Below are 13,818 nucleotides of genomic sequence, written 5' to 3' on the forward strand. Positions count from 1 at the left end.
GTTATAGTATGCACTGCAATACGATAGCATGAAGTAGTCATGTTATGTTTCCATTAAGATTGAAAGAAAAGCAAGATACAGCTGTATTAAAAGGATACAACTGATTAAGGGCCTGTAAGCTATAGAAGGCAAAACTGTAAGTATATAATCTGTTTTATGGTAGTGAAACACTGTCTATGGTAGCCATACACTGTCAATGTAATGTCATTGTAACTGCTGTAAACCTGGGGAAGAACATTTGTTGTAATCCTGTATAAAACAATTTAAAAAAAAAAAAAATAGCACAGGAAAAGGCCTGGAGATAGTAGTGTCTGCTACCAGCTGAAACTTAGGCCGAAACTGGAAGGCAGCCCAGAGCGGAGAACTAATGGTGTAAACTGAGCATAGAAGCACATGAAAAGTATAACAGTGTAAACTGTACACCGAAGCACAAAATATAATGGTGTAACCTGTGCACAGAAGCATATAAAAATAATAAAATAATGAATAAACAGGTGCAGGATGAGGTCAGTGGAAAGTCCCCAGAAAACCTAATGGTGTAAAAGTCACCACCCAATTCAGGACAAAAAGAGAAACCTATTGGAGTAAATAAAACAAAATTGGCAAAAGGGATGGACAATAGGCGTGGAAAGGTCCAAACCTTAAGGTATATAATGTGAAGCCACCAGTCATTCTACGAGAGACCCTTCATGTGTACCTAGTGTGCTTTGTGAACGGTTTTTCCCTTTTTTGCCGACGCTGATTTTGTGCGTACTTAACCTCAATGTCGTAGCCCTGCAATGCCATCATGCAGGAGGCAATGTGGCTGTTTGACACTCGTCCCTCCCTTAATCTCAGGCTATTCAGGAAAGTCACTGGTTGATGACAGGTCTCAATGATAACCTTCTGGCCTCCAACGTAACTGCAGAAGTGTTTCACCGCCCAGATGGTGGATAGAGGTGCCTTTTCACAGTCAGAGAACTTAACCTCCACAATGCGCAGTGGTCAGCTAGCACAGGTGACAACCTACTTGTCCGTGTCATATTGTTGCGTCAGAGCCGCGCTAAGACACTGGTTAGAAAAGCTAGCCTCCAGATGGAACTCTTTGTCTTTATCTGGATAGACTAGAAACGGGGCGGAACTGAGCTTTTCCTTCATCTGTTGGAAGGATTGCTCTTGGGGTTCTCCCATTCGAAAGGTTTGTCCTTTTGGAGGAGCTCAGTGAGGGGTTTTGCTATCTCGGCGTAGTCCTCAATGAACTGCCGTGAATAGTTACATATCCCCAGAAAGCTCCTGAGTTCAGACACGTTGGATGGCGCTTGAATGGTTTGGATGGCCTGAATTCTGCGTGACTGAGGTTCGACACCCTCGGGACCGACTGTCAGACCGACGTACTGAACCTTAGTGTGACACCACTGTCCTTTGGTGATAGCTAGTTTAGCTCCTGCTCCAGAGAGTTGTAACAGGACATGATGGAGCTCTTCCAGATGTTTTTCGAAAGTCTGGCTCCTCATGAGGATGTCTTCCATGTAGATGAGGTTCCTGCGCGCCGCGGCATCGCTCATTGCCTTGTGAAGGAAGATGATGAATTCATCTGGAGAATTAGCATATCCAAATGGGCAACGGTTCCACGTGTATTGGCGGTTGCCGAAGGAGAAGGCTAATTTGTACTGATCGGTTGGATCGACTCTCATGGTCCAGAAATTGGACACATCCACAGTAGAAAAGAAGCAAGCTCCTTTCACTTTAGCCAACTCTTGATCAAAGTGGATCATGGGCTAAGAGTGGAACCTGCTTATTTAACGACCAGTAGTCAATGGTGAGGCGCCATTTGCCATTTGAACCGTGAACCACGGGCCTTTGTTTTGGACTACGCTTCTTTCGAACCGCCACCCAACCTCCCTGACTTCCCGGGTGCTCAGGGGCTGCCGGGGGGTGGCTGACATCAGCTAAAGTAGCTAAAGTAGGCCGGTCCGCACAGGCTAACTGCTGCTGGCTAGCTGTCGGGACTAATGGACTATAATCTACAGCACGAAGCCGGGCCTCTAACTCAGTTAGCCTCACCTCCAAGGCTATGAATAAGCTACACTTTCTACACATCTCACTCTCACTAAAGGAGGCAGAGGAATAGCTAAACATTTCACACACCTTACAGAAGACGGGAGAGGCAGAGGGAGAATGAGTGGAAGAAGCCGTGTTAGCACTAAGCTAAGCTGAGCTGAGCAACAGACAGAACGGGGATCGGGAAAGGAAAGAATCTAGATGATCGTGCGGTTAACTTAACTTTTCCTAAAGTGCTTGTGTACTTATTTGTAAGAGCCAACCACAGTAAAAGCTAACACAAAATATGTCGATTGAAGTACACCAATGCCACCGAACACCAAATGCTAGCAAGAGAATGAGTAGTGCAAGAACAGGAAGTGACCTAATACGCAATACATTACCCAATGCAGGTCCAACGTGCTTTCCAGAGTTTCTCTGCATAAAGAAATTCAAAGAATTCTTTATGCAATTCGTGGTGCTTTTGGATCCGTCGGGATACGCACCGTATGCAGATCTGTGACTCCACAGTCATTAGAGTCCTTTGAAAACGTGGTGGAATTCTCTGAACAAAACCCGGAGGGCGTCCCTGCTCATCTGTTGTGAGAGCATCGGCTTTTGTCAATTGTTCTTCGACCTCTGACTCAAAGTTTGGTTGAGGCTCCTCTGGTGAGATGCGGCTGTCTTCACCACTGTCAGGAGCTGTAGCCCCATCTTTAGTCATGATTGAGCACACAATCATATCACCTTGAGTCCCGAGGGAGGCGCTGCAAATGACCTCATCTGGTAGCGACTCATCGCAAGCCACCGTGATCATTTTAGTCGGGAAAGTGGATAGGATGTTACGAGTCACAAGTGAGGATAGTAGTTCGCCGATTGAACTGTCGATCAGCATCCCCAGAAGTTGCCGGGCTGAGATTTGAACAGGGACGCGCGTCGGTTTCTGGACCAGCAAGTATATGGAGTGATTGTCCAACTGAAGAAGAGGTGTACCACAGATGGTAAGACTCGACTCTCAGAATTGGGGCAAGGGCTGGAAGAAGGCCTGAGAACCCGATATCTTTTGTCCCTTAAGAATGACAAGGCGAATAGGTGCACCGGCGGACCGTGGGGGAATGGTTACATCAACCTCAGTTGTGACCTGACAGGCTTGTGGGATGGTCTGTCCCGATAGCATGTGTTCTGAGTCGGTCTCCAGAGACTGTATCCAGTTTGGTGCCGAGCCTGACCAAAAAGATCCGCTCCCACCAGGAACTGGGGTCGTAGTTTCGGGACGACACTCACGTCTTTTCCCGATTTTCACAGAGAGGGTACATACTCCTATGGCTTTGAGAGGGGTTTGTGGTATCTCTGTGGAAAGGAGGCGGTGGGAGGGTGGTCACTTTGACACAGGGTGGCGTAGCTCTCGCTCACAGCTGACTTTTCTGACCATAGTGTCACCAGTGTGTCTGAGACTGGGAAGCACAGGAATGACTGGTGACTTCAAGCAGAGGCATGGTTTGCATGGTCAGAGTTCAGCCTGAGTGCTAAGGAGGTCAGGACTGGCGACACCCGAGCGCAGGCCTGGATGGTGGCCACTTGTCTCTCTGAGACCGATGGGCTTGGTGTAGGCTCCAGGGGTATTGGAATCCTGACTTGGGCCCAGATGTGTCCTTGGTGGAAGTCGATGAGCGGGGCCACTCAGTCCAGCAAGTCTTGGCCGATCAGAAGGGGTTCTGTGTCGATCGCACAGATGTATAACAGGTGTACCAGCGTCATTTCTTGGATTGTAATGCTGGCCTAAACCCGTTTGGTGATGGATGTGTCATCTTGCATGTAGCTAGTGATGCTAATGTTGCAAGGCTCCACAGGAAATGGTTTGCCAAGTGCGAGCATCGCCCTTGTGACCTCTGCAAACAGATCAGAACTTATCAGACTGATTTCAGAACCTGAGTCCAGTAGTGCTAGAGAGCTGATGCCGCCCCCTACTATTACCGAAGCATAAATGCGCCGAGCATTTCCTTTCCGGACAAGACTGCCTAAGAAGGTCAAAGGAGTCCAGTGTCTGGAGTGTTTCGGGGAAGTGCTCTAGCTCCTGGTGGTCCTCTTCCCCAGCCCACAAAGTAAACCCTGGTGTCGGCTGAAGAAGAGGTCTGGCCTAGTCATAATGGTGGTTGCTTGGGATCAGACAGGCTGAGTCGTTGGGCAGCTAGGGCGGTCCATCTCCCGAACTGTTTCAGACACACACTTTCGGATAAATTCTGCCAGCTTTCCTTGTCTGAAGTCCCTTTTAGGAAAGGGTGGGGCCTTGTCACCATACCTCCTACCCTGTTTGGGGTTGGATTCGAACCTGACCTTCCGGTCTTGTTGGGAAGCATTTCGGTGTGGTCTCAGACTGGCTTGGACCGTCGGTCCTCTGACTCTGGTGTCCACCCTGTAGGCAGACCTGGTGCTGGGGGACCTGGTCTCGCCTGCATCTTGGCACTAGGCATCTCGCTGCCTTCTAGTGCCAACTCTGCAGGCTGGCGTCTGGATCTCCAGGACCCTGGCACTGCTGTCAGCTGTTCTGCTCAGGCATATTCGTGTTTCTCATGCCAGCTGTGCGTACCGCCTTATTTTCTGCATGTTGAGATTTCCAGTGCAGCAGTGCATGGTCACGTCATAACGGAAGAGCGATTTAAAGGCATGCTCTTCCTATAACCCAGGCGCGTTGCGCCCTTGGAAATATGCGGCCCTGAGGCATCTATAATATTCCCTTGGTGGTTCAAATTTTCTTTGCGTGATAGCAAAGGCACCAAGAGTGGCGGAAGCCTGGTTCATATAGTGGGAGTATTCCTCCCGCAGGGCCTGGCAGAGCGCTGAATAGCGGTCTCTGGTTCTCGGTGGGAGAGTCTCCATGAAGACATGGACGCTTCAAAAGGTAGTTTTCCAGATGAGACGAAGTTTCTCGCGAGCAGAGGTGTGTGGCAAGTCCAGGAGGCAGCGCTCTATCTCTCTGAGGTAGTCGTCAATTGCTGACTCCTGGTTCCTGAGGTCGAAGCGCTCAATGTCTTTAGCGAGAGACTCAAGCTGGCGCGTTCGCAGACCCTGTTGGTGATAGGTGGCGTCATCGTCCGAATCTTCTGAGGATTGTGGATTTCTCAGATCTTGATAAGGCAAGCCATGAGCTCTCCTTCGTTGTGGAGAAGGGGTTTGGTCAAGCTAGCAACTTTGTATGGAGGGGATGATTTCTTAACTCTACTTCTGGGAAGATGAGAGAAACCAAAAATTAAGAAAAAAAACAAAAAAAATCCTCTAAACCGTCAATAACCAATAACAGATTATTGTGGTTATACTGCAACACAGCTGGACTTAAAAACAGCCTCACACGGGGCACCAATGATATTGTGCACTAGTAGCAGCTGATTACGTGAGTGGAGATACTACAAACAAGATGGAGGCTGGTCACATGAGTGGGGAGAATCAGCACACAAAATAGTGAACAACCACACAAATGGTGACTCAGCAAACAAAGCAGCAAATGAACACGCGAGTAATGACTCAGCAAAACCAAAATGGCTACAGAAGAACACGCCGGGCGTATTATTCAGAGCCAAGGTGGTGATAACCCACGTGATGTGGCTTACGTGTCCACAGAAGGAAATAATGTGCGAATGCCATTGGACGCCACGTGGGGTACGGTTCGTGACCGCATGCGCAGGCTTTCGCCTCACTGTTCAGCAAGAAGAGTGTGAGTCTCACTGAACTGGCGGAAGTGGACGATCGGTGATCAAAATCAACAAATGCAGCACTTACAAGTTACAGAAAAACATGTGTAAACAATCCTACTTTACACTATCTCTGCCCAGACATAAGCCTCTTACTTTGAGTTGCTCCGATCCTTCGGAGTTGGAAAGTTAATAATCCGCTTTGCAGCGTTGTCAGTGGGATGCCGGCGATCAGTTGTCTCAGGCGATGCAGAGTATTGATCCTTCGGCGGCAGCGGGGAAAATCACCGGTGAAGAAAACAAACTTTGTTTCACTTTAACAAAGTCGGTGCGCGGTCCTTGTTAGCGTGCGATCAGCTGGCTGTAGCGATCCACGTCGGAAAAAGGAGAAAAAAAGAAAAAGTAAAACACTGCTATTTCTCGGCCTGTGAGAGACTGTGACCTAGGATTTGAAATGGTGATACTCAAACGTTTGAGGAGTTGCCCCCTATCGGCGACCAAGTTGCAGACAACTTCACAGTCCTACGCTGTCCTTGTGCACGGGGAAAAAGCAAGGTCTGAGGGTCGCAGTGGCCTTTTATTACCTGAGAGACGTCACCTTGGACCCGCGTGGAGATGGCTGGCGCACAGTCAATGTCTGTGCCGATCCTGGATTCGAAACCAGGATTTTACAACTAGGTGGGGGGGTCTCTAACGGTTAGTCACTCTAGCTCAGGCCTCGTGAATCTCTTCGATGGCTTGATGTAGTTGGGGCGGCACGGGGGTGCAGTGGTTAGCGCTGTCGCCTCATAGCAAAAGGGTTCCAGGTTCGAATCATGGTCTTGGCCCTTCTATGTGGAGTTTGCATGTTCTCCCTGTGCCTGCGTGGGCTTTCTCTGGGTACTTCGGCTTCCTCCCACAATACCAAAAACATGCACATGCATTAGGTTAATTGGCTACTCTTCATTGCCCCTAGGTGTGAGTGTGAGTGTGTGTGGTTGTCTGTCTTTGTGTGTTGGCCCTGCGAATGACTGGCGACCAGTCGAGGGTGTACCCCGTCTCTCACCCGTATTCAGCTGGGATAGTCTCCAGCCCCACCGTGACCCTGACGGATAAGCGGTATAGAAAATGGATGGATATTATTCTTATTTATTTATTATTTATTATTTATTGTTATTATGATTATTATTTTTGTGTGTGTCATTAGTTATTTGTACTTAAATTTGCTTGCATTGTACGGATCTGCACATTGGCTGTACATTTGTTTTGAAAAGTCAATAAAAAGTTAAATTATAAAAAAAAAAAAATTATAATAATATTGCATTTTAGAAGCCTAGTATGTTTTTCAACTTTTAACACTTTAATTTAAATACATGACTCACTGATGTAAACACTTCTGTTGTTTGCTGAATGGTGGCAATCTTGGTCCATTTCCACTTTTGGAAGAGCTGGACTCGAGTGGGGTTGTGCAGTGTGGCAGACGGATGAGTACGGAAGAAGGTGGGAAACCGTTGGCGGTTAGACAGAGCTGGAGAGCTTGAGCCATATGACAACTGAAACAGGGAGACAGAAACAACCATGTTTAGGCTAGTGGCATTCTGATGACTGCTGCAAAATGATAACATGAGAAAAAGGTAAGACTGGAGAGGAGTAGCTAAAATTGTAATTATATTTTAGAAAGCAAAATGCACGTCTTCTGGAAAAGTTTAACTATTCTGTGGACTTCAGCTCTTGTTTGGTTACTATGGGTCCTGCAAACTTAAGACTGCAGTAGTCAATATTAAGGCAGTTAACATAAAGTCTCTGCAAACTTCTGAAAAGTCATTAAAACAAAAATCGCCATGTTGGCAATACCTTGTGTAGCTCACTCAATCACCACTGCACTCTCTCTCGCTCTCTCTCTGACTCTTGACCATTAAGCAAAGGAGGAACAGCAAACTTGAGTTGTGCACTTACAAACAACAACCAAAATAGTCTGCATATTAGGCCTTTAGCAGCCTGGATCATACTAATAATACTGTATTTTTCGGACTATAAGGTGCACGTAAAATCCTTTAATTTACAATCCGGAGCGCCTTATGTATTAATTCTGGTTGTGCTTACTGACCTCGAACCAATTTTATGTGGTGCACGGCGCTCAAAAATCTGTCAAAATGATTTAATATGACTTTGGTAAGCTACGAAGCCGCACTGCTTGATGGATTGTTGGAGCATTACAGGTACCGTAGTCAGGAGCATCGTGGAGTAATACGAACTGTGTGTCAACATAATATTACCCCAAAATGGTACCTGTTAAGAGACATATTGAGGTGGTAGCAAAAGTGAAACTAAACAGTTGAGATTTTGTTTTGCTTATCTTTTTAGTAATGTCATTTCTCATGTTGTTAATTGCTTTCCTGCCTGTACAACATCCATTGCACGTCTGCCCGTCCTGGGTGAGGGATCCCTCCTCTGTTGCTCACCCTGAGGTTTCTTCCATTTTTTCCTGTTAAAGGTTTTTCTGGGAGTTTTTCCTTAGTCGATGTGAGGGTCGAAGGGCAGAGGATGTTGCTGATGTTATGTTAAGCCCTTTGAGACAAACTGCTTGTAAAAATGGGCTATACAAATAAAGTTGACTTGACTTGACTTGACTTGACTTGACTTGACATGCTTACGAAGCGGATTTCAAACTCAAGGCTATCAGTCACGCAGTAGAACATGGGAATAGAGCAGCTGCGAGAGAATTCAACATTGACCAAACAGAATTTCCACGGGAACAAAGTGAGATGGCCACAGTTAGAGGACAAAATTGAACAGTGGGTTATTGAACAGAGAACAGCAAGTCGAAGCATCTCTACAGTCTCTTTCGACATGAAGATCAACGACTCATGGAGGTCCTTCTTGGTGCTTCCGTTTTATGAAAAGGCATAATCTCTCCATCTGCACAAGCACTACCATCTCGCAGCAACTGCCAAAGGAGTATGAAGAAAAACTGGCCATTTTTCGCACCTACTGCAAGAACAAGATCATTGAAAAGAAGATCCGGCCAGAACGCATCACCAACATGGACGAGGTGCCCCTTACCTTTGACATCCCTGTGACCAGTACAGTATCTATACACACCACAGGGAGCGAGAAGTCATCTTTCACTGTAGTTCTCGGTTGCCAGGCTAATAGCCAGAAACTACCACTCATGGTCATTTTCAAGAGGAAGACTTTGTTTCTGGCCCGCGTCATCATCAAGGCTAACCCAAAACACTGGATGGATGAGGAGAAGATGAGTGAGTGGCAGAGAGAAGTTTATGTCAGGAGACCAGATGGCTTTTTCCACAAATCTCCATCCCTACTGATCTGCGACTCCATGCACACCCATCTCACCGATACTGTCAAAACCCAAGTGAAGCAAACTAATTCGGTGCTTTCCATCATTCTGGGTGGATTAACCAAAGAACTGCAACCACTGGATAATGACGAGAGGGATCCGGGCATGTTTGATGCCGAAATCGCCCAACTGTTAAACAGACTCTGAAGATGAAGGATTCGATGGATTTGTGGAAGAAGAATTAACTGAAAAAGTTGATATATTGTTTTCAATTCAATTTCAATTGTTTTGTATTTTATGTGTTACAACTGAACAATGTTGAGATTTATTGTGAATGAGTTCGACAGAGTTTGACTTATCTATGACTGTTTTGTTTCACTTAATGCGAGCCGTTCATTGATATTGCGCCTTATAATCCGATGCACCGTAAAGTCCGCAAAATATGGTAGTTTATATTCTGTATAGACAAAAGTATTGATACACCTGACCATTACACAAACAAGGACTTTAATAACATTGCATTCTAAATACATAAACAGCTTTTTTATTTGCAATAACTTTTCTGGAAAGGCTTTCCACGATTTTGTGTTTCTGTGGAAGTTTTTGCATTTCCATGTAGTATTTGTGAGGTCAGGCACTGATGTTGGACAAAAAGGCCTCGCTCACAGTCTCGTTCCAGTTCATCCCAAAGGTGTTCAATGGGTTTTGAGGTCAGGGCTCTGTGTGGGCCAGTCAAGTTCCAAGTCAAGCCATATCTTTATGTACCTTGCTTTGTGCACTGGGACACACTGTTGGAATAGAGAAGGACCTTCCCCTAACTGTTGAAGTTAGAAGCATAGTATTGTCCAAAATGTCTTGGTATTCTGAAGTATTAAGATTTAGGACTTAGCCCAACCCCTGAAAAACAGACCCATCCAAACACTTTTGTCTAGATGAAAAAGATCCTCAACAGGAAAAAAGCCGATATAAGACTATTTATCTGCCAATAAACAGTTCTGCACAATTACTGAGACTGAAGATATTTATTTGACTTTGTTTTGATTTTATTGATTTGCTGTTTCTTCTATCTTCTTCTTACTCTTTTCTTATTCATGTGGAGCATTTCATAACCTCTATGACTTTTTAAACCAGTCTTCAATTAGCCTGATCACACTGACTACAGGATGGTTTTCAGGCAGGTTTTTTTATGCCTACTTTCTCAAACAGCCTCCTCTGAATGCTTGTGGATATAATATTTCATATGTGTCTTATTTCTTTATTCACCTAATTCTGAAGAAATCATATTTGCATCACGTATGTTCAGTATCCTTCAGATTACAATTTTCAGTTAATTAGTGTGTTTAATGGCTAAATCTCTACCAGTGGCCCGTAGTTGTTATGAAGCAAACAGTAGATTTGGACTCAGATGAGACAGCATAATGTAATGTATTTAAGTTCTTGTGAAGAAAATTGAAAGAAATTGATGTAGTACAATAGGATGTCAGTGAAGCCCCGTAGGTCCAGTTGTTCTAGAACACATTCTGTGAGCGCGAAACAGTCCTGCAGCTGGGAGAGTGCATCCTCCAGCCAGATTTTTACCATCCTGAAGGCTGTGTATGCTGGGATAAGCAAAAGTGAGAGATGATCAGAAAAGCCCAGATGGGGGAGAGGGGCTGCGCGTTAATACTCAAAGTTGGGGAAATAAGGAGGCAGCATTTCAGCTGGCAAGGTGTAAGACACTTGTTCTCTTCATTGACAGAGCAACTCAGCTATCAGACGGCGAAGTGAGTTGGCTGATACATACTTATGAGACTTCAGTGATGTCTTGTGTTAGCAGGCTGTTGCTTAAAATATATTAAAATGCAGTGGTATGTTTTGTGCCAATTCAGGTATCAATCTCAAAATGAGATTCATTGAGACCAGGAAGACACATCCTCCTGCATCAAGCTGGTACCATCAACCTCATCATGGTTGATGGTAAATCATCTACAATGGCAGGGACAGATGGAAAATCAGAAAGGTTAGAGAACTCTGAGGAGAAAGCAGAAGACTTGGAGGAACAATGAGGTAAGCCAACAGGAGGCAGATGAGTGGTAGAAACTACTCCACCACAGATTAAGTCCTGTAGACCAGTCTATGTGCAGGTTATGCTTCACGAGCCAAAGATAAATAACAATCAGAGGCAACTGCGGTGAGTCGATAGTGTGGAAATTAATGCGCTCTGAGTGGTTACCTGACATGTGGAGGACCCAGAGGTGGACTCTGGTGAAGCACCCAACACATCCAGAGCATGAACACAGAGGCTGCTGGTAAGAGGTTCCAGCTGCAGGTGGAGCTGTTAAGCTAGTCAGCAGTCCATTCAGTTTTCTTTGGGTTGGGTTGCAGAGTGACCACCTGGAGGAGGCCTGGGCAACTTCTCCCCAAGTGATTGGGATGCCTTCATCCTGGTCGACTCATTTCTTTCCTATTCTCAAAATCTCTATCTTAATGCCAAGGGTCACCAGAGTTTAAGTCAAAAGGGAGGTCCAGAGGGGCAAGTTGGTCTTGGATTTAATTAGAAATTCTAAAAGGCATCTGTCACAACACTACTACAACACTTGCTCATGGTCATACAGTTGTATACTTTAAATAAATATATTCAAAAGATCCAGGGTCATAAACTGGTAGGCAGTTTGACAACTATACAAGTAGGGAGGGAGCAAAAATCCAAAAACCAATCCAATGTACAAACCAAGAGAGCAGACAAATTCAGAACCCATAGAACCCACTGTCTGATGACGATTTACCCTTTGGGAGCAACAGCCCAGCCAGTGTTTTGGGGCTTTGAGTGCAGCCAGCTGATATTCAGTGAACTGCAACATATATCCATATCCACCTGATGTCCCAGGCATGTCAGGATGATGGCACTGGGAGTTTTCAATAAGTTTGGGGCTCAGAATATTACTCATGGAGACGCAAGACCTCTCCTCAGGTCCAGAACTCTCCTTGGTTGGTTTGAGATGGGCCATGTCAAAGTTAGGATTAGGATTAGGATAAATTAGAAATAGAAAAAGGACCCACAATCCTGCAGGGGCAGGTCCCGAGTGGAGAGCCACACCCTTTGTCCCAGGCAATAGTCCATCAACACTCCACCCCCTTCTTGCATTGATCTGTGCTCTGAAGTAGTGACAGGTCCCATTCCAGACTATGTAACACCTCCAGGTGAAGGTGTGGGCTGAGGGAATGAATTGAACCAGCAAATCTGTAAACAACAGTGAGTACTGTGGTACTACCATCTGAAACAGGCAGCCCAGTGACAATTTCTAGGGAGATTGCGGGCCAGGGCCAGTGGGGAACAGACAAGAGGTGGAACACATCTGGGGGAGGACGTCAAACGACCTTGCTGTGGGGACATACCGGACACACCGCAACTTACTCTCTCACCTGCTTCTCCATGGACGGCTGCCAGAAACACTGTTTAATTACAAACAGGGTCCTTCGAACTTCAGTTGTTGGTCCAATGGTTAATGGCCCAGTAGATAATGTTTTGGGGGACAGGGAAATTAGCAGCAGCTGCCTTCATCCTCCTCTGTATTCCTCACATAACTGCCCCCATCACAGAAGAGCACAGTAGGATGCAGGAGAGAAATTTAGGAACAGAACCAGAGGCCAGCAATCTAGAGAGGTCATCAGACTCAGTCTTCTTAGAACCAGGGTGATAAGACAGAATGAAATTGAAGGAATTAAAGAAAAATTCACTTTGCCTGGACTGGTGCTCCAGATGTGCTCAAGATGCTTGTGGTTTGTCAACACTAGAGGGGCTGCTCCGGCCCCTCCAACCAACACCATTCCACCAAGGCCACCATGACTGCCAGCAACTCCCATATACCCACAACATAGGTCCACTCAGTGGGGGAAAGTTTCCTGGAGAGGAAAACAGGGGTGGAGACTGTTGTCCTCAGGAAAACACTGGGAGAGAATGGCTCTCATCCTGATATTCAAAGTGCCTGCCCCCACCCAAGACTGTAGTCCTCAATCTCTCCTTCTTGCTCTCCCTCTCTTTTTCTATGAAGCAAGTGTCAATAGGGATGGCCAATGCCACCACAGAGTCCAGAATCGAGGGGAGGCTCCAGCTGGCCCTTGATGGGATCCACCAATGGAGGAAGGTTTTGGCCCACAAGGTGATGTTCCAGGCACTGTTGGCCGCCAACATCTGGGACTCAATGGCATAATCGATCACTCTCCACCTGCCTTGATACAGACCCACAAGAGAACGCAGCCTCTTGACTTGGAGTGATGCCAAAAATCTTGTTCAGAGTTTCAGAAAACAGGGGTAAGGAGTGGAACACAGGAGTCTTGAGTCCACTTGGCAGTGGCCCATGCCTCGGTATGCCCAGAGAGGTGAGTGATGATAAATGCCATGTTGGAAAGTGGGGAATGAGGATGCCTGAAAATTTAGCCTTTCTTTTTCTTCTGGACCAGATTTTTGTATATATGGAGATCTTCTTTGCTGTGTCATGCTGACTATCACTATTCATGCTTACTACCCACATCAACTTCTGTTGTGTTATTTTCTGTCTAGAATACAGACAGAAATACAGTACTGTGCAAAGGTTTTAGGCAGGTGTGAAAAAAATGCAGTAAACTAAGAATGCTGTCAAAAATATAAATAATAATTGCTTATTTTTTAAAACAATTTACAAAATGCAATGTGAGCGAACAAAAGAAAAATCTAAATCAAATTAATTTTTGGTGTTACTACTCTTGCCTTCAAACCACCATCAATTGTTATAGGTACACTTGCACAAAGTCAGGGATTTTGTAGGATCATAGTCAGGTGTATGATCAACCAATTATACCAAACAAGGTGCTTAT

General features: G+C 45.6%; 1 protein-coding gene across 1 annotated transcript in view; it reads right to left on the bottom strand.

Moving 5' to 3' along the window:
* Positions 1-13,818, bottom strand: part of gabbr1b (gamma-aminobutyric acid (GABA) B receptor, 1b) — a 167,347-nt gene that overhangs the window by 132,202 nt on the left and 21,327 nt on the right. Inside the window, exon 3 of the mRNA XM_046416938.1 lies at positions 7,067-7,237. Coding sequence (XP_046272894.1) covers positions 7,067-7,237 — 171 coding nt within the window. The remainder of the gene's footprint in view (positions 1-7,066; positions 7,238-13,818) is intronic.

Source organism: Scatophagus argus, chromosome 17 (genome assembly GCF_020382885.2).
Source record: "Scatophagus argus isolate fScaArg1 chromosome 17, fScaArg1.pri, whole genome shotgun sequence".
Taxonomy (NCBI): Eukaryota; Metazoa; Chordata; class Actinopteri; family Scatophagidae; genus Scatophagus; species Scatophagus argus.